General features: G+C 44.9%; 6 protein-coding genes and 1 non-coding gene across 7 annotated transcripts; 3 read left to right on the forward strand and 4 right to left on the reverse strand.

The window, feature by feature from the left end:
* Positions 1-1,018: 1,018 nt before the first annotated feature.
* Positions 1,019-1,480, forward strand: JR316_0010169 (37S ribosomal protein S8, mitochondrial; the record flags this gene model as incomplete). The annotated part of the gene is made up of 1 exon (XM_047895843.1): positions 1,019-1,480. One exon carries the CDS (start codon positions 1,019-1,021, stop codon positions 1,478-1,480), a length of 462 nt encoding a protein of 153 aa, XP_047745562.1.
* A 1,783-nt stretch (positions 1,481-3,263) lies between these two features.
* On the forward strand, positions 3,264-4,341 carry JR316_0010170 (Transcription factor SOX-11; the record flags this gene model as incomplete). Its single annotated transcript, XM_047895844.1, has 3 exons — positions 3,264-3,339; positions 3,391-3,899; positions 3,949-4,341. The coding sequence occupies 3 exons, from the start codon at positions 3,264-3,266 to the stop codon at positions 4,339-4,341; spliced, it is 978 nt and encodes a 325-aa protein (XP_047745563.1).
* Positions 4,342-5,406: 1,065 nt separating this feature from the next.
* Positions 5,407-6,787, reverse strand: JR316_0010171 (Delta(6)-protoilludene synthase 18; the record flags this gene model as incomplete). Its single annotated transcript, XM_047895845.1, has 6 exons — positions 5,407-5,510; positions 5,567-5,804; positions 5,860-6,148; positions 6,208-6,382; positions 6,447-6,485; positions 6,547-6,787. 6 exons carry the CDS (start codon positions 6,785-6,787, stop codon positions 5,407-5,409), a joined length of 1,086 nt encoding a protein of 361 aa, XP_047745564.1.
* Positions 6,788-8,675: 1,888 nt separating this feature from the next.
* On the reverse strand, positions 8,676-12,308 carry JR316_0010172 (putative transporter C4B3.13; the record flags this gene model as incomplete). Its single annotated transcript, XM_047895846.1, has 9 exons — positions 8,676-9,113; positions 9,207-9,315; positions 9,369-9,467; positions 9,549-9,840; positions 10,122-10,193; positions 11,176-11,290; positions 11,433-11,458; positions 11,513-11,730; positions 11,857-12,308. 9 exons carry the CDS (start codon positions 12,306-12,308, stop codon positions 8,676-8,678), a joined length of 1,821 nt encoding a protein of 606 aa, XP_047745565.1.
* Positions 12,309-14,870: 2,562 nt separating this feature from the next.
* JR316_0010173 lies at positions 14,871-14,942 on the reverse strand. Its single transcript has one exon. It is a non-coding gene; the product is annotated as a tRNA-Ile (tRNA).
* Positions 14,943-16,064: 1,122 nt separating this feature from the next.
* On the forward strand, positions 16,065-17,468 carry JR316_0010174 (Delta(6)-protoilludene synthase; the record flags this gene model as incomplete). The annotated part of the gene is made up of 5 exons (XM_047895847.1): positions 16,065-16,320; positions 16,486-16,660; positions 16,721-17,009; positions 17,068-17,305; positions 17,362-17,468. 5 exons carry the CDS (start codon positions 16,065-16,067, stop codon positions 17,466-17,468), a joined length of 1,065 nt encoding a protein of 354 aa, XP_047745566.1.
* A 133-nt stretch (positions 17,469-17,601) lies between these two features.
* JR316_0010175 (Pyranose dehydrogenase 1) lies at positions 17,602-19,904 on the reverse strand (the record flags this gene model as incomplete). The annotated part of the gene is made up of 11 exons (XM_047895848.1): positions 17,602-17,688; positions 17,740-18,086; positions 18,147-18,219; positions 18,273-18,462; positions 18,517-18,736; positions 18,779-18,964; positions 19,014-19,221; positions 19,279-19,385; positions 19,439-19,596; positions 19,650-19,731; positions 19,787-19,904. The coding sequence occupies 11 exons, from the start codon at positions 19,902-19,904 to the stop codon at positions 17,602-17,604; spliced, it is 1,776 nt and encodes a 591-aa protein (XP_047745567.1).
* Positions 19,905-20,037: the final 133 nt, after the last annotated feature.

The following is a 20,037-nucleotide window of genomic DNA, read 5'->3' on the forward strand; positions in this document are numbered from 1 at the left end:
AAAGCGCGCATATGAGAAAAAAATGCCGGAGTATCTGTTTTTCCACTATACACATTCCGGGAGGATGCGAGATGGACTCTGGTACGTGTGGCATTTCTCAGCTCATTCGTTACACGTGAAGTGAAAAGGAGAGTGATCACCATTTATTATAAGGTCAAGTGAACAAAACTACTATCTGTAGTGAGAAAGCCCGTATACAGTTTTTATAGGGGATACAACCAGCCAGAGAAATGTTGTACCCAAAGCAGCATTTCGAAGCACCCGATATCGACCAGATTTCTTGATGAGAAGACACCTTACGATGTGCTCTGCGGAGCGAAGGAGGAGGAGGAACAGAATTCACGAATCTGAACACTATGCAGAGTGTCCAGTTTGGGAATTTATTGCAAGAACTCGAGCCACAGGAGCATTTGAATAAACCTGAGCATGAGCGTTGATGGAATCACCGTGGAGATGGGGTTATATGAAAAACCAGGTCACGGTTCAACAATTCATGCACATGCTTATTGATCCCTTTATCAAAATTAGAGGCCTGAATCAGCATTGGAAGAGGCTCTCACAGTAGATATACATATAGATTTCGTTTTTGCAATTGGCTGACGGTGTTCCCTCCTGGCTCAGGATGCAGTGAGTGCGAGAATCTGCCACTGACTGTACGCATGGCTACGCAATGAGAATACGCATCATCTACAGTCCGATATCATGTCTTCTGAGCGGAGAAATAGCTTAGGCAGAACTCTTTGAGGAGCGTGAGCACTTCCGACGGTGTTCCCATGAATTTGCACAGAATGAGGTCGTTGTTGAAGAACAAGCCTTGCGGCCAACCGTGAGAACAACATAAGTCAATGGGCCTTGAAACCAAACAAACGACAACAACCGCTTGCGAAAAGATTGCTCGGCGGTCATTCTCGTGTTCGAGCACACCAACTCACACTTCAACCACTGGTAAGTTCCGTGCTTTACTTATCTCTTCACAGACTATTAATGTAATACAATAGCCCTTCTCCTCCCAAAAAAGATGCTTCCTCACGACCTCTGCTCCAAAATCCAAAATGCTTTTCGCGCACGCCACCAAAAGCTTGCTGTGAACCACAGCACCCAAAACCTCGGGATCCTGAACATTTTGCTACGAGCAGGCTTCATTTCGAGCATTACACGTGGAACTATTAACGGGCCTAACCCTGCTGAGTTCAACGCCGCTAAGGAAAGCGAGCGTAGAATATGGGCCGACCTCAAGTACCGCGACGACCAGCCAGTGCTATCGAACATGGAGCTCATCAGTCTTCCCAGTCGACGGGTGTTTATGGACTTGGCAGGTATTCGCGCAATCTGTTCGGGTAGGAGGAACAAGCAAATCCCCCCACTCGGGATGGGTGAAGTGGCTATGGTCAAGACGCAGGACAAGGAACACGAGTGGTTGGAAGCGAGGGAGGCGCTGCAGATGAAGATACCTGGCGAGGTTATCTGCCGAGCGAGATAGTGTTGGTAGTTATAGTGCTTATGGTATCTTTGGTGCGTCCAGGTTATATTGTTTATCGTCAGTCATTTGCTGACGGGTTTCCGGTGGACTACTGCAACAGTTATTCTATTCAACTAATGCTATGTTTTCTTTTTCGGACTGTTACACTTGTGCATGAACTAAATTGTCAGTATTTGTCAACCTAGTTCATTGAATACAACTCCAACAAAAAACGTGCGTCTTTATTCGAAGTGCCATTTTATGATCCTTCATACAGCAGATGACTCCGAAGGATTTCTCAATTTCAAGAACTAAGGCTTATTTCGCCAATGGCAGACCTCACAGTGCACACTGGCCTGTTTCTGTCGCTTTCCGTCACTGCCATCTTTCGATTCAGCTCAAACCATTGCAGGTAGCTTCTTACACGCCAGTTACTACAGGGTATACGGTCGACTTTTTTTAAAAAAAATCGTTAAGACTTCTATGAAAAGCTTGGCTCCTTTGTGTTGGTGATCATCAGCTGCCTTTTCGCATTTTATTCGAACTCGTACGTGACAAAATTACAATCGCATGACACAGGTTATATTTCCACTGACTGATCCAACGAAGTACCCTCTTTTGTGTTATTTTTGCTCCAGTCTTGCCACCCCTGACCCTGAAGCAGAAATAGGGTTGCAATACCACCAATCACTATCCACTTCCATTTATACCAACTCTATCATTGCCATGCCCGCAGTCGCGATTTTCAAGGTGTTAATTCCTTGGTTCGTGGAGTGGGATATCGCTGTGCGTCTCAGGCACATACAACTTAAATCTTGATCACATATATCCTTTCTACTGTTATCTATTCCTACCCTCGTCCCTTTTCGAGCCTTGGCGATGTTGCTCTTTTTGGCATGACGTTCGCAAGAAAGCTTACTTCACTTGCTGAGCTCGTCCACTGCGCAGTATTGATTCCATTGACTCTACGACTCTCCAAAGTTCGCTGAAATAGCTGGGTGCTAACATGCTACATTTTGGTCACATGTACTCGGAGGAATATTCTCAACACCAAAATCAGCATCGAACGACTGTCGCGGGGACTTTGATACATTATCGCTATGGTGTGTCGCCTCCACTTTGGCTGCGGTTGCATTTCATATCCTCCGAGATTGATATTGTCGAGTGTGATCTGCTCCTCGTTTACTTCAACTATTGATTTGGAACAGCGCGTCCACTGAGAGTCAGTCACTTAGACACGCCTACCTTTAGGACGAGAACGTGGAACGATAGACCTGTACTTCAGCTCACTCGTTGATACTTATACAAGTGCTAAAGGACACGCGTGTCACATCTTGGACTGGCTTCCATGAACGCCTGCTTTTTGTTCAGTGCTTCCTATGTACCCACAACTCAACCTTCAACATCTAGCCTTCGCATTTCAATATAGCCTTTCCCCGTCGCTTTGAATTTAAATTCTAAAGCGCCTTTCCTTTGTCTAGCACGTGTGCTGGTCTGGACCATCTCTTTGTCGTGGTTAACTCGGTTCCAACCCGTCTCGTGTCCATCGATAACCGCTATCTGATTTTCACCTGGTCGAAAAAGGCTACCGAATGTGATTATAGCGAGTAGTGATGCAATGAGGCTTACACGTTGTTCTTATACCGAGGTGCGCAATTTCGACGCTACATCTGCGGTGACTGAATATTCTTTGAGGTTTGGGCTCAAAAGGCGCAAAGTATGGCGGGGCAGTACAGGTATCAGTACATCGTATTGAACGACTCAGAAAATATCTGGATATTCTCGAGCACATCTACTTGACAAAATGTCTTTCTCCTGCGCCTCTACACCCATTTTTTTCTCTGAACAAATCGGTGAACATTTATCGTTCACCTATACTGGTACGCCTGTGCTATTTTCGGACCTTTTATTTTTTGACCATGATATCATAGACCGTGAAGCTGCATTGAATTTTCCCAGTCACGAGGGCGCCAATGTACCCTCAGCTTCATCACAACACCCTGCCGCTCCTTTTGGTATTGACACCTCGCCGACCATCCCTCCGCGCCGTCACAGCGCCCGTCATCGCGAGCCTGGACATATCCCGCGCCCACGCAACGCGTTCATCTTCTTCCGCTCATGGTACGTAGATAGCATGCGCGCATCCAAGGAGGTCCAGCAACACGAGCTCAGCAAGCAAGCCGGAAAAGTATGGAAGAACATGTCCGACGAGGAGAAGAAACCGTTCTTGCGTTTTGCCGCAATCGAGAAGCAGGAGCACTATGCCATGTACCCAGACTACGTCTACTCCCCCAGCGCGAAAGTTGGTGCGAAATCTGCTGCCGTTAAATCGAGAGGTTCATACGAGTTCTCTGCATATGACGTATCTCGTATGGCTTCGCCGTCAGACACGATGGATATTTCATTTTCAATTGCTTCTTGGTATCATACCGAAGAGGAGGTGTGTCTGCATACTTTTGACTTTTATCTTCGTTGCTCATTTTTAACAGGAATTCCACAACATCAAACAAGAGGCACCTTCTCCATTCCACGCCCATCTCGACTACGTCCCTAGCCAGGCCGCCTATCTACAACACGCCCATGATCTTGTTCCTTCATACATACCGACCCTTCCTTGCACTTCAGACGGATTGTTCAGCCAGAGTCCAGAAATTATGCAATTCGGCATATCAGCTTCCTTCTCTAGCCAACGTACAGATGCTGGCCACCCGACTGCATCTTCTTTGACTTGCGATAATCCTTACCCCAGTGCCGACTATCTGGCACTAATGAAACACACGATGTCAGAGCGAAAGCTTGAAGGAAACAATTTGATGCAGCAGTATATAGACGAGGTGCTCGCTGAGACAGCTGCGAACTTTGTTGGGAAAGATGACGCTTAGGGAACCTCCTTCATGTACCAGTGATATTTATATTGTAGGCGTTCAGAGTATGATCGATAAGTCATATGCTAAAGCAAGTTTCTAGTCGTTGTAAAGATAATATCTACCCCTGTCCTTTGTTCAAGGAGAGAACCCATTCGTTCCTTCAGGCAATTTGTCCACGCTTGTGCCTGTCCTTCGTCATTCTTCTGTTTTCTTGCAAGTTTGAGTTCCACTTCAAACACAATCCGCCTGATCGTCTGAAACCCTTGACCAGTCAAATGGATGGCTAGTTCAGAGACAATGCCGCACTCGTTCAGGTACCTTTCCATGAGCTCTGGCGTCTCCCAACAGCCTATCTCCATTTTCAGCGCAATACAGCGCTCGTCGAGGGAGGCCGGGAGGTTTTGGAGCAAATGTGTTAAGAAATTTGGCCTGTGGATGTTGCACCCGTTAACATTGCACCAAATTGTCAAAGACTGTAGCTTTGTGAGATTTCTGTATTGCAGTATCACTGTCGATTATGTTACATCCGAGCTCCAAAGTGTCATCTCTGTGAAAACGCAGTGGATTTGAGACTCAGCAAAGAAACCAAACTGGGACGAGGACGGTGATGCTCACTGTTACGGTTGTTCTTCACGGTGAGAGGTAACATATTTGGCGTGTGTTTAAAGATATCGTTGACAGTATGAATCTACGGATTGGTGTGTATCCTTATGTCAAGGTTTGAAATCACGTTTAACGTACTAGGCAGCCGTATTGATTTTCGAACGATTTTATTATGTAAATCATTTACACTATAAACCTGTAAAAAGTATAAATCTGAGTAGGACTCCAGCGCTTATCGATCTACAGCCAACAGCACTACTATGAGAATCTCCTCCCTCGTTCTTAGTGCTCAATATCCAGATAACAATGGCTGATGAATCACATAAAATATTCATGTTGGCTGCTCCATCTAAACACGTTGCTCACTGAAGCAGTTGTAAGTTTTTCTGGAAAATGTCGCGCTGTAGGGTTGGATTAGGGATTCAATTTCATGCACTAATATTATATGTGCATTGTATGCTAAGGCCATGTTCAAGTTCAAGCAATGACAACTTTACGAGTTCTCTGTATTTCCAGCCCTTCGTCCCCAAAGTACCTTCCACATTCGAAATGCCAATCTGTAACTCCGCGCATCCACTGACCTGCTTGCAAAAGGTCAAACTCGATGCTATACCAAAATAATAGAACAAAGACAGACCAAGGCCGTCAATATATGATACAATTTGGCGGTCCATCTCAGCTCCGTAGGTTGGGAAGTTTCTTTTGTTCACAACGTCTTCGCGAAGCTTAAGGAAATTTATCACTAGGTCATCTTGAAGATCGGATATCCACTGAATGGCTTCATCAAGGCTGAGGCGAAGGTTGTGCATCACAATAGTGACGGCATTGTAGCTGGCATCGCCTGCCAAAACCTCCTTCTTGTAGGAATACATGTCCTGAAGATGCAAGTAAATGGTTAGCTGTGAATTAAGCAGTTGAAAAGGTAATTACATTGCCAAGTATGGTCAAGTCAATGGTGTCTCTGTTAAGGCGGACAATGGTAGGATGGTCCATGATGTGATGGGGAATGTCGACGCCGAGGGACATTTCAATGAAAAAGAAAGTGGGGTACGTCCCAATATTATCACGTCTGGTGGCAATATACTCATCGATAGTACATATGTATGATTTATCACGTCGATTTGCTTGCAGATATATGGTCTCGACATAGGCAAGCCAAGTTTTGACAAAGCGTTCCTTGGCCGCGTTCGGAGCACCAACAGAAGCCCGCTTCCAACATCTGTATTTTTTCCATGATCAACAAGTTCAGTTAAAAAGATCATTTTGGAAGGGACATACTGTCGTGTAATCTCGCCAATGATGGGTTCGCCCTCTGGACGGGGCACATCAGGATTTACAACGGCCTCCATGACGGCGTTGCAGTGTAACCTGGCCACTTCAGCATTCACAGCATCCGTGTTATCGTCAAGAATAAAATAAGCTTGCATTATATCGCAAGCGCTTCGCAGGATGTCTAAAAGAACAATTCTTTTTTTTAACTTTGCGTATACTTTCCAGCATTGGAGAAATTTATTTACACGGAGAGGCAGTGGGATATCCCAATGCTGCTGATAGGCCTGGATGCAAACAGAAAACCAATGAGTCTTGGCAGCAATGACTTGGAAGTAGATGACTTACTGAAGACTCCGTCATCAAAAGCAGCCTGCGCAGCGGGGGAAAATTGTCCAAAGCTCTTCGTCCATGCAGCAGACTCGGCTTTAGCTCTTTCAAAGTAAGGGTTAATTGCGCGCTCGTATGGCCAGTTGCGTAAAGGATCGGGAAGAATATAGGTAGGAGGATGTGCAGTCCGACTTTTTTGAAGATCCTCAGCAACAGAGTGTTGCGAGTTAGTGGTAGAGGTGATGTTCACTGTTGACATTCAAGGGAGTTGGATTATTGTAATGCAATGACCCAAAAGAATACTGCTGCAATAATACTGTTTGAACAGAAAGAGTGTCGAGGAGTACTCCTTTATAGCTTTTGTTGATCAACACTGGGCCCTGGCTTAATCAAAAATAAAAACGAGTTTGATGTCGAATTACTCGGTCTATATAAAACACCGACACTTAGTACTTACAGATAGAGCTGAAAGGGCTTGTTTGGCAGCCTTGTGACTTGAGACCAAGATAAAAGTATTTCTGGAAGGGTAGCGATTATTTAAGATACAATAATCCGTTGACTATTTGGACGGCGAGAAAAATAACCCGAGAACTGCATAGCATGAAATGCGTCTTCTTCAGTTGCAGATTTCGAAGTTTTTATCAAGAATTTATCCAATGCTGTTCGCTCCCTTATCTTCGGAACCGGAAACGCCAACAGAGGTTCTAGAAGATGCAAATTTTCATGCTGACCTTTCAGAAGGCACTGTGCCTATCTCATTGCGTCGCCGTGGCATTCAAGTGTCGTGGCATTCAATTGTCGTTCATCCCGAGCCGGAGATTATGTCGGCGTAATAGCAACGTTGCCTCCGAGGCGTTGTAGATTGTAGATTGTTCCTCACTTACTGTTGTATTTTTTCCCGGTAACGAGGTCATTCTTGTACAGCCTGATACTTTCTTACCTCTGCTTGATACCGACAATGGCTGCACAATGGCTCCACCCATCCAAATAAGTACAACCCGCCACATCATCCTGAACGCATTATGATGCTGTTTTGGTAAGTGGTGTCTGTGCAAAAGATCAACAAGCTCTGAATGTTCTGTGAATTATTAGGGTTGGAGAAAAATATGTAAAGCGAAAAAATCAAGGTTACTCACTACGATTATAAACCTTCAGTTGCAAGTTGTAGCCATAATAAAACGCCAGAATGTTTGAGATCGTTCATGTTGAACCTAGTTAAAGGCCGCTGGGGAAATGCGCCACTTTTGCATGGCGTATACGCGTCGGGATTTTCCGAATACAAGACTGACTTCTACGAAAGACCCATATCTTGCACAGATAGTCTAAATGGAATTCAACGTAGAATTTTCTCTTACATTTTGAATAAAAGATGAACCTTGAAGTTGTCTTGTACATGAAATACCAAATCAAGATGTCAGAATGAATACCAGGTTGAATAGAAATCAAACTAAAGAAAATGCGCGTATTTAGTCAGGTAATTTGTAGCGTAATTATCTACCCGGGTTAGCTGGAAATTAGTCTTATATCAGGGCCAAAATCAAAATATAAGACTGATTTCCAGCTAAACCTGGTAGGTACGCTACTTTACCTGACTAATAACCTTGCAGTGTGATTTCCAGTTAACTGGAAGACTGTTTTCTATTTTGTCTTCCAGTTAAAATACGAGCATTTTCTATGGTTTGATTTCTATTCAACCTGGAATCCATTCCGACACCTTGATCTGGTACTTCATGTATAAGACAACTTCAAGGTTCATCTTTTATGCAAAATGTAGGAGAAATTTCCACTTGAATTGCATTTAGATTATCTGAGCAAGATATGAGTCTTTCGTAGAAGTCAGTCTTGTATTCGGAAAATCCCGACGTGATATGTTTTGTTTGTATTCCCTGACCAACGTAGTGGTAACAATAGAGAGGCCGTAATCCGTTGCTTTGTGAATCTTTATATCGCGCTTGTGGATAGGATATTCTGTCGAAAATCAAGCAATCGATTTTATCGAGTATACAACTTGTCGTCTGGAGCACAAGAAAACATCGTATGGTATCTACATCCTCCTATTCATTCATTAGTATTCTATTGTCCAATTAGTACGTGTGCGCATTACTATTCTTCAAAACAAAATATCACAGACCACACATTGGCCAACATTACACCCTGTCCACACCCTCACCGCCCTCCCTTGCCTCCATGCCCTTCTTCCCCGCCTCCCCATCCTTCACCCTCCTCTGCGCCCTGCCCACCTCCCTATCCCAATCCGTGCGCAGCACAATGTACGTCTCGCACAGCGCACAGTACACAAGCGAGAACGTCAGCCCAATCCACAAGCCATGCAGGCCCATGTCGTGCCAGAATGTGAGGTATATCCCAAGCGGGATCCCAAAGACGTAGTACGCCGACAGGTTGAGCAGCGCGCCAAGGAATTGTTTGCCCCGTGCGCGGAGCACACCCGAGCCGATTGCGGATGTGCCGTCGAACACTTGGAAGAGCGAGAGGAGGGGGATGATGTCCGCGGTCAGCTGTACGACCTCTGTGGTTAGTGTAGTGATGTTAGCATTCACTTCTGTGGGAGTTGGGGATAGACGAGCCTGGATCATCGTTGAACATGTATGCCCAAGACGCACGGAATATCATAAACATTGAGCTATTTGAACACGGGTGAGTGAAACGAAATTCAAAACCTGAGAGGTATACCTCATGAATACACCAATGAGCAGAGCCATCACCATGGCCGTTTTTGCAGCCACACCCGCACGCTTTGCCTTGCACTCGCCAAGGAGATTTCCAATTCTGTTTAAGAAAGGGATATGAGCTGTGATAAAGACAATCAAAAAATGACTCACCGAACAGCCGTGGCGACACTGACAGCAAACGGCGCCTGGAAAGTCGTAGAAGACGACACGAGCAAGACACTCTGTGTAGCGAGTGCTACAGGGCCCAGCCTATTGAAACCAAACACGTTAACATCGTGCCTCCCCCTCATGTATTCCAAAGACAAAAACATAAAGAAAAAAGCAACTCACAAACTCGCAGCAAGCGCAACCAACTCCCACGCCCACCACTCGCTCGCCGTCTGACCGACCCCACTCAGCCCCAAGCTCCAGAGCACACCGAGTCCGCTGAACATGCGCGCGCTCAGCGGGTGCCACGCCGTCTTCACACTGATCGTCTCACCGTTTCGTGTCGTAATGGTTGGGGAGAGGGGTGTGTAGAGGATGGCGTAGAGGAGGGAGAGGAGGGAGATGAGGTTAAAAGAGAGTGCGGAGGCGATGGGGGCGCCAATAAAGCCCAGGCGGAAGGGTGGGGGGCCCCAGACTGTGGAAGCGGAGGGGAGTGAATATGTTTCGGGGGAAAGAGTGTGTTTGGGATGGAACGAATTGTAGCAGGCCGTGGTCCGTAGCGCACAAATCGATATTGAATGATCCCCATGCAGAACAGAGTGCATATGAGGTCAGCAGTAAGAGGACACCCGAGAAAGGCCAGAAGTATATCCATCGTGAGTTTCCACGATCCAGAAAGACAAGACCAGAAGATGAAAGAACATACATAAAGTTTGCATCAGAAAACATCCACCATGTAGAGTAAGCAGCACATACCCAGGAGCCAGTTCAACAACGCGTTCACAGGCGCAGCGATAAGCACAATGCGTGTCGGCACCGTGAAGAGACCTACAAACAAATTAATGAAATTAATAATCCGTTCCCAATCTCGTACAAGATTAATGAAAGAATGTCTGTATCAGATTCTATCCCTCGGACTCGGGGGCAAGAGCAATTGACGGATCCGAGTACGAGAAGCAAGAGATCAAGAGATACATTAATTTTAAGAAACCTCACCTTGTGACTGGAAATACCGTCTAAACCGAGGGAGAAAAAAGACATATACAGTTAGTTATTCGTCTAATTCACCAGATGTAGACAAATCCCGTCGTCCCGATGTGCGATACGATACTCTAGACGCACATATATCCACACAGAGCGTATCACTCCGTTGTACATGCACATATGCGTGGGGAACCGATAGGGATTGCACAGAAGAAGACACTCACCGACTGATACAGTTGAACGCATACGCTGTATATCAAGACAAGGTCAGCTATCTATCAAGCTCCCGGATCTTTTTCAAATTAAACCGCATCTAGAAACAACGGCCCCTGCGGGAGGGTGATATTAATTTTTAACAATTCTCACCGCCATTCCAACCAGTTTGGAGCTCAAATTTACAGATACGGACGATGTTTCGCCTGCGGTACCCTCAAATCCACAAGAAATGGACAGAGATCTTGCCATTTTTTGCCCTCAAATCCGCCAAACCTCGGGCAAGGCCTTAGGAAGCTTCCCGGGCCCTGGAATTACGAAGCAAGCAGCTTGAATGAAAGGACAAGCGACAGGAGATTGAATGGGATTAGGCGTAGAGTTGGGCACATGACACGTCTCAGTTATCATCGGGCAACGCGTCCGAGAACGAGAAACGTTGCTATGTATAGCCCGTCCCATCGCAAATAGAGCGAGCAGGCTAATAGAGGGCGTCTAACCCAGAAAGGTGTCGATATCAATAGAACCCCAATCGATCGACCCGTCATGATCAAAGATAGACTGGCAGTAGCAAAAAGCATAACCATATTCATGAAAATGACCATTGCAGACTCACCAGGCAGTCCCAACGAGATCCACCGCAAATATACCGCAGCGAGACTGGCAACTTCCGGGTCTTGCTTGAGGAGGAGGAGAATGGACTCGGCGTTGAACCAGATCAGGAACATGGGCTGTTGTCAGCAAGTGTTGCGTCATGGGTGCGAAGAACGGAGAAGCAGAGGATCCGAGCGGCGTCGGAGCGATGGAGTAGGGCACGGAGCATTGAGGAGCAAGTCAGTAACCGAAATTTGACCAGGATAAGATCCTACGCACAATTAGCGTGGAGAACATGACGACAGCTGGAAATGATCAGAAATTAGTTGTGAATAAACAGGGGTCTAGTGTGAACTCACTCATGCGCTGAGCCCACAGTCCTACTAGTTGTGGGCTATCCGACGTCCACGCAGCTGGAAGCAGCGTATCCAGCGCACTGGCAAATCCCTGCAGAATGCTGAACCCGGATACGCTCGCCGTCATCGACCCGAGCGAGATCGCAGCGAGCGCCGTCGTCGATATGTGCCCGATGGACACGACTGATACGATAACGAGGGAATATTCCAGGACATGTGTTCTGATACATTCCGAAAAGTTTGACCATGTAAGGTAAGATCCAAGTAATTAAATTACGGCAAAGGTAAAAAAAGAGTTGACGTGAGTCATTTTGCGATTTTTCGGGGAGACGAGCAATACAACGTACCCAAAGACAGGCGTAGCGTACTTGAGCAAAATCCACAGCTCCTCCCAGAACATCTTCATTGCACTCTCGTCGTCTGCTAGCGGATTACGATCGATAGACTCTTCAACGCGAGGGATTGGTGGGTTGGCGCCACCGAGGAGAAGAGGGGTAGACTCGTCAGGCAGCGCCGACGACGACGATTCAGAATCATCTCTTGGATAGCTGCCTATTGTTGGATTCCGTGGCCGCGTATTCTGGGAATAGTAGGGCCCAGAGGCACGAAAGCTGGGTCTCCGCTGTGTCGGAGACGGGGTCAAGACGCTGTCTGGAACAACCGTTCTCGAGAGCTCGTCACCATTGTCGTTCTGGTCGTCGTCGTCGTGGATGCGATGGCGGTTGTTGAGGCTGGAGACGATGGCGTAGTCCGTTGGCAGCGACGACGGCCCCTGGTAGTGGGCGTATGTTGAGGACATCGCGGTCGTCGACAAGAACCGAAAACTGGATTTCTGGTTTTTATATATAAGTCGATCATACGATCACGTGCTCATTCCTCTTTTTTCAGCGCTTAGCTCTTCTGGGACCTCACTAGTATGTTTTTCACCACAAATAGTTCACCGGCACTTCCATTAGAGGTAGTTGACGGCATAATTAACATTGCTCTTGATTCCAAAGGCAAGAGAGCCTTGCAGAGCCCAACGGTCTCACATATCGTTTTCACATCACACCGATGCCGCATCCACACAAACAGACGTCGTTTCTCTAAGCTCGGGCGTCCTTTCCAGATGTCAAAACGCTCATGGGGATGGATCAAAATACTCAGTGATGTTGTTCGGAGCTACAAGGCTTCGGTACCGACGACAATGGTCAGTATTTTTTATTATTATTTTGTGTTATAGCCTCTGAGGGGGGGATCCCTCCCTTGGCTTAATTCTATCTAGGTACCTACTGCGCCCCTGTGGCGTGCTGTGCTTTCATTGGCCCACCTCTGCCCTATGAGGGGCTCTCACGTCCCCCCACGTAGTCCAGCCTTCCTAAGCTGTTTGAGGTACCGCCTCCGGCTCGATAGGTTATTTCCCTCCCTCCTATCTTGTGCAGTGTGATGGTCAGTATACTCGAGTTCACAACCACGTTCCATCTGCACCTCACATCTGTGCTCAGCGTCATCGAAGCAATGTTCGACTCGGAGGACTGCGCGTTTCTCTTGTACAACCTATTTCGCTTAGACCATCTGTCCGAGTCATCACCATCCTATTGCATAGGACCGACCTTCGTACAAAATGGTGACCCTTCTTTACTTGTCCCCATTTATACCAATTTCAAACACATTCCATTTCCCATTAGGTGGCCAATTTTAGGCTTTGACTCAAGGGGTGTCAGAATATCCTGATAAATTGTAGTTCTAATGTAACGGTTAGCTATGAACGAGGTGGAATCGAGGTGAACTACGTTGGCGAGTGGCGGGACCCTATTTATTGTTTGAAGGCCGACTGTCCTGAGGCTGTGACGGGGCGTGAGAAGCGGAGAGTCCCGGCGCAAGGGAAACCTCAAAAACTGAATAAAGGTGTCTATTCGAGATCTAATATCCATCCTTCTACCTACTGTCCAGCTTTGTATAGCATGTTTTGTATAGATTACTTTAGTAAATAATTTATAAACAAAAATGAGAAGAATATCAAAAATGTGAAAAGCAAAAAAAAGTATGTATCTTTGGCGTATTCATGCCGATATCGGCATTTTTGATTAAAATGTCGCTCTAAAGTACGTTCATTCAAGTCGTGTCGCTGGAAATCTTTGAGCGCTAATCCATATGCTTGCTATTCCTGACCGAAGGAAGGTTTTCTAACCTCCGCTCCAGCTCTGTGTGGCTCTATTAGATTAAAGTCTATATGTTGTGGTCAGAGTATGTTGACGCCATCGGCTGAAAACCTTCAGACAACGTGAATGTACCGGGTCTTCATACCCCGCAGGACGAAGAACTTCCGATTCCCGTAACTATTGAAATTAATAACCTATCCACTTCCGCACATTACCCCACCGGACCTCTCACAGGCGCTTTTCGGAGCCAGCGGGGTAGCGTTCGCCGTGTCTTGAGTTCTGTCTCTCTGAGTCACGCTCGTAGGGATGAAACAGGGTATCTTCTATATCTTCTAGCTTAAGAATAAAGTTAAACTGATTTGTATTGCCAAGAAAGAGTCACGGAAGTATATACCATGATATCCGAGTCGATCAATGGTGTTTCCCAGGTTCTCCGTGTTGTAAACGTCCATGTGATGGGGTTTTGCGCTGTCCTGTCCCAGTCAGTATAAGCATGTATGGATTGTTAATTTAAATGAATTTTCCCTACGTACACACATCCATATGACAATTTTTGAATAATTTGTCAATAGAGAGCCTCAAGTTTGGGTCCGGGTTATTTTTCTCGCCGTCGAAGTGTTTCTTTCATTCACGTGACTTAGGCGCCGGCAGGACGCGAAGGCCAGTGTAAGCCATACCTGACGCTGATTTTGTGTTATCGATGTTGATGTTACTGCTGTGGTCGTACAGAAAGTCATTTCTTAATTGTTTTTTTTTATTTGCCTAATTGGTTTTGGTGCTACTGGTGTGCTCGGACAGACTACAAAATTACACGATTAAGAAACGAATACATCAGCAGAAAAAGAAAAAACTCAGTAGTGCTATAGTTGTATAATAGACTGGGTAGTCTTGTTGACTGCCCCCCTATTTTATTGCTCCCGTAGCTTCCCACCTAAAGTCAGTAGATCCTGTAGATTTCTTAGTCATATATGTAGCTTTTGTAGTTGTCTATAATTCTAACAAATAGTATAATAATAATCTATAGGTACTACTGGTACTACATTGCTAATGCACAATTTGATATTGAGTAAAAATCATCAATAGGGCATCCTACTCCCTCCAACTAGTTGACTATGAATAGTAAGCATCCACCAAGTCCAACAATACACTATACCTCTACTTACCTCTTTTTAACCCATCCACTATTAGAATTAGTTAATTAGATAACAACAGAAAAGATATGGTTAGGACTGGAATTGAACCAGTGACTCCTGAACATATATGCCAATACTTTACCACTGAGCTACATGACCTATAAATAAATAGAGAATTTTATGTTAATATCCACTATTGTATCTATTGTTTTGACTCTGTATTGTGCTCTTTAACATTGACATTAGTATTGTGGTCATTCCACCCTTTCTATTCCATCCAATCTCATACCATAAAACCCACAACCCAATCCACATTTACACTATAGTCTATATTATTTTGTAAAGTCTTGTGGTCTATTGGTTTAAGCACTATCTATTTTTGGCTAAGGTTGATGGTTCAATCCTCAACCAGGCCATTTATTTCGCATACAGACTATTAAGTCTACAGGCATATTGTAAGTATTGCCATATGTTGCATGGGCCTTGGTTATATATTCTCTGTATATATTAAACCTATGTAATGAAAACATATTGCATAATGATATTATATAAGGCTACTAAGTGCGAAAAAGGCTACTGGGAAGTGGCCATTATTATAGTATCTACTGTAAATTAAGCCTATGCTACTGAAAAAAACCTTTCCTGCAGATGTAGGCTAAAATTTGACTCCCCTTCACGTCAAAAGGAATACAATTCTGAATGTGGGCCAGTTTCAAGGGATCGTTCCCTTGGATGAGCATGCGAACACTCATCCTGCTTTTCCCCTCTCCAGGACATGCATCCCGGAGTCAGAGAAAATGCGAGAGTACCGGGTGAGAGGATAAGGCTGCCGCTTTACTGCACTACTTCATCTGTTATTTTGTTCATAATTCAGAAAGACTTCTTTCCTCAAATAATTCTTCTACAATATCGGGTTTAGTGCTACACTGCTGTGTCCGAACACAGCACGGTTACAGACAATCAATGTGATCAAGACAAAACTTTGTCTTTTTAGCTAATCACGATCCTGCTGAATATACTCCGCTTCGTGCTCGAGCGGAGGGCTACCGAGCAAGCCCTGTCATACATTCTTTTAGCTTATACACCTACCAATGTATCGGTATTGTTTCTAGACCGAGTAAGTCGACATTGAACAGACTTTTTATTTTGGATGTAGGTAAGTAACACATGTCATTATAGACCAAAAAAATTATAAAAGGAGTGATAATCTACGCGTCTTATCTTCAGACAGAAGCTTTTAACTTTTGAGTTCTTTCCACTACAATTATCCTACTCCTTCCAATGTCGACAGTCAACGTTCCCTATACCACCACGCAAGCCGGATCGGCAACTTCCATTACCGGGGATCTTCCTAAATATCCGAGTCAGACCACGCATCCTCTCACCTATATTCTTCCCGATCCTTTGCGCAACTGGCCATACGAGCGCATAATCAACCCTCATTTTGAAAGAGTTAAAGCCGAGTCTGCCGCATGGACGAAGAGCTTTGAACAATTTTCCCCCTCTGTGCAAGCTGCTTTTGATGAGGGAGTGTTCAGTAATTCATATACTTCTAAATCATTGTTGCCAAGACTCATTGGTCCCTGTCATTTTTATCCAGGTTTGGCTGCAGCTTTAGGATTTCCCACTGCCTCACCTTGTAAATTACACTTCTTCTGATATCGGAAAGAATATGTAAAACTGAACAGAAATGTTTTATTAGGCATTCTCCGAGACGGTTGCGATTTGATGCAAATTTATTTTATCCTGGACGATAACACTGATGCTGTAAATGCTGAAGTGGCGAGGCTACACTGCAACGCCGTCATGGAGGCCGTTATTAACCCTGAAACGCCTCGTCCAGAGGGTGAGCCAATCATCGGCGAAATTACTCGACAGTATGTCCCTTTCGCAATACTCTCGCTCAGTGAACCTATTGATTCATGGTAGAATTTCAGGTTCTGGAAGCGGGCATCTGCAAATTCTCCCAAAGCAGCCAAGGAGCGATTTATTAAGACTTGGATCGCCTATGTCGAATCCATATATTTGCAAGCAAATCGACGGGATAAATCATATATATGTACTATCGATGAGTATATAGCTACCAGACGCGATAACATCGGAACGTATCCCACTTTCTTCTTTACTGAAATGTCCCTCGGCGTCGACATTCCCCATCACATCATGGAGCACCCTATCATTGTTCGCATGGCCAGGGACATCATTGACTTGACTACACTTGGGAATGTAATCACAGGTTTAATTTCTTGATATATGGCTAGCCGTTGCTTATTTACATCTGTAGGACATGTATTCCTACAAAAAGGAGGTTTTGGCAGGCGATACTGGTTACAATGCTGTCACCGTAGTGATGCACAACCTTCGCCTCAGCGTCGATGAAGCCATTCAGTGGATATCCAACCTTCAAGACGACTTGGTGGCCGATTTTCTTACGCTTCGGGAAGACGTTGTGAACAAAAGAAGCTTCTCTACCTATGGAGCTGAGATGGACCGTCAAATTGAATCATATATTGATGGACTTGGTCTGTATCTATTTTGTTTACTTACTATCAAATCATGACTGACCTTTTGAGAATAGGTCAGTGGATGCGCGGAGTTACAGACTGGCATTTTGAATGTGGGAGGTACTTTGGCACCGCCGAAGGGACTGAGATACAGAGAACTCGCAAAGTTGTCATTTCCTAAGGTGAATATTTTCAAAAAATTTCGCCTTTGTACTTTTCAAATACAAAAACTTTGTGTATTTACTAGCCTGTATATAGTGTATTTCCTGAATTAACTGCTAGGGGAGTGGTTGTACAAAAGTCCGTCTAATTCCCTAATTCCAGGCTTTCTTAATTAAATCCGAAGCACGCTCCGCTACAACATACACAGGGGCCTGAGTATGCGCAACAGGAATGAGAGGCTGAAATTTTCATCAAGATCAGGACGTTAAATAATTTAATGGCTGACTGACTATTACAGAGGCATCAACGATGCGCAGCCCGGTCGCACTCTTGACGCGGAGATCAGGGTCAACAACGCCATAATTTGCTCCTTTGGGTGACATAGAAGCGGTTCCGATACCATGCCAGACACTGGTAGTCGCTCCGCGTATGTAAGCCTTGAGTTGCTCGTCTGTTGAGCCGACTGGAGGGTTGAGCTGCTGATTGATGTAACCTTTAAAGGCTGTGGTGTTGTAGAATTGTTGGGCAAGTTTGATGGCTTGCACCATGGCATTGATATCGAACTCTGATGTATAGTACCCTAGGTCGATATTTGGCTGTCCGAATCGATCGGCGGAATTGAGCGTTACAGAGCCTCCTGTTAGATTAATTGTGTTTTTTTAGTCCTCCGACCACTGCAAATAAGGAGGTGGCTTACGGGAACTTGGTGACACAATGATAGCCGCCATAGAACCAAAAAGGCCAGGCTGCGTTGCAGACGAAGATGCACTCTGTAAGCAGTATTTATTGAATATTTCCAGTGCTCCATATAATAACATCTTACGAGGGGGAAAAGCTCGATATGAGGCGTGTTTGGCCCGGCCGAAGGGTCACCATACTGTGCAATAATAGGCGAATCTGAGGGTAGACGAGACCAGATGAGGAAGTTGGTGAAGGGGCTAGCATATGGCCCTGTCCTGTTTTGATTCCATTGAGCCAAAGCCAAAGCTTGCAAAGTAGCGTTGGTGTTAATGCTGTAGAATCTCTTCTCATCACTGTGCTTGAACATGTGAATTTAAAACACATACGTGTCCCAAAATCCGTTAGAATTAACAGAGAACTGTATTGACAGGTTCGGCTGGTCCGTCAAGTTCTTTCCTACACTGGGAAGATTCAGAACGCTTGGGATATTCAGTTTCGCCAATTCATCCTTATCCCCAATTCCAGAGTTAAGAAGGATTTGAGGGGTATTTACATTCCCTGCTGATAAGATGATCTCTTTATTGGCTTTCAGAGTAGTAGAAGAGCCTGAAGGTACGAAAAATACTGTCAGATCTGTTGAATAAATACTATTCGAATGTTGCGGACCTTCAATCTCGACAAAATTGAAAGATCCCTTTGATGACCCCGGAAGCACTCGCGTTACCTTAGTATTCAATAATACATCGAGATTTGTGCGGCCAATAGTTGACTCTGAGAGGTAAGCTGTTGCAGAGCTACTCCTTGTTCCGTTTCCGATTGTTGCCTGATTCCAGCCTACAAACTCATGTTAATATATGTATTGCGTTAAACGGATATGACTGACCAACACCCAAAGGTACTCCAGCATTCATGTCCTTCAGAAAAGGGAAAAGTAATGGTAACTCCTCTGTGACCTTGATTACTCGAGGATCAATTGGCTTTGAACTGATAGGTGAGCTAGTGAAGACAGTCCCATTGGATCCATGAGCAGACGGGTCAATGACTGGGCCAACACCATTTCCGTCGTAAATTGATTGAATGTATGTTTCTCCCTGAGGTAAAAATTGTTGTTAGACATGCCATTTTACATTATAGGCGTTAACTCTAACTTTGAAGAAGTACGGCAGAAGACTGTTCCAAGACCAACCCGAGTCGCCAGTGACCTTGGCCCATCGATCGTAATCATCTTTAGATCCGCGTGTGTACGCCATGCCATCTGATAATGTCGAAATATTTAGTAGATGTTACTTGCAGGTCTGGGAAACCTACTAATAGAGCTGGATCCTCCTAAAATGTGACCCCTTGGATAATTTAAAGTACGATTGTTTATGCCAGTTCCGGGTACAGTTGTATAGTTCCAATCGTAAATAGACCTCTGAAGAGGCCCAAATAACCCAGGAACAATGGCATTTAAAACACCCACATTTCTGTTCAAACTTCACTGAGTGTGTGCTACCGAAAATGCGTACTGAATACCTACGTTGGACCTGCTTCAATTAACAGCACTTTAAAGGTGCTATTTTCCGATAGTCTGCTCGCAACTACAGCTCCGGCATTCCCACCTAGACCATTGTATGGTTACTTTATTAGGTCAATGTGGTAAAAAATAAAATATACCTCCGACTACAATAAAGTCGTAACTCTTCTGTGTCAGTTGATCAATTCCTGAAATTATTGCTCCAGAAGCGCTGAGAATGGTTGAACCCAGCAGCAATGAAGCAAAGATAGTCCTCATGATTGGTTACAATGAAAATAAGATGAGCGATTCTGAGTTCCATTAACCTCCATACCGCCCTCTCTTATAGTCTTGTCTTTCTAAATACCCGGTGGCTCTGACTATACAGCCAACGAGCGTAAATTCTAAAATT

Source organism: Psilocybe cubensis, chromosome 9, assembly GCF_017499595.1.
Source record: "Psilocybe cubensis strain MGC-MH-2018 chromosome 9, whole genome shotgun sequence".
NCBI lineage: Eukaryota > Fungi > Basidiomycota > Agaricomycetes > Agaricales > Agrocybaceae > Psilocybe > Psilocybe cubensis.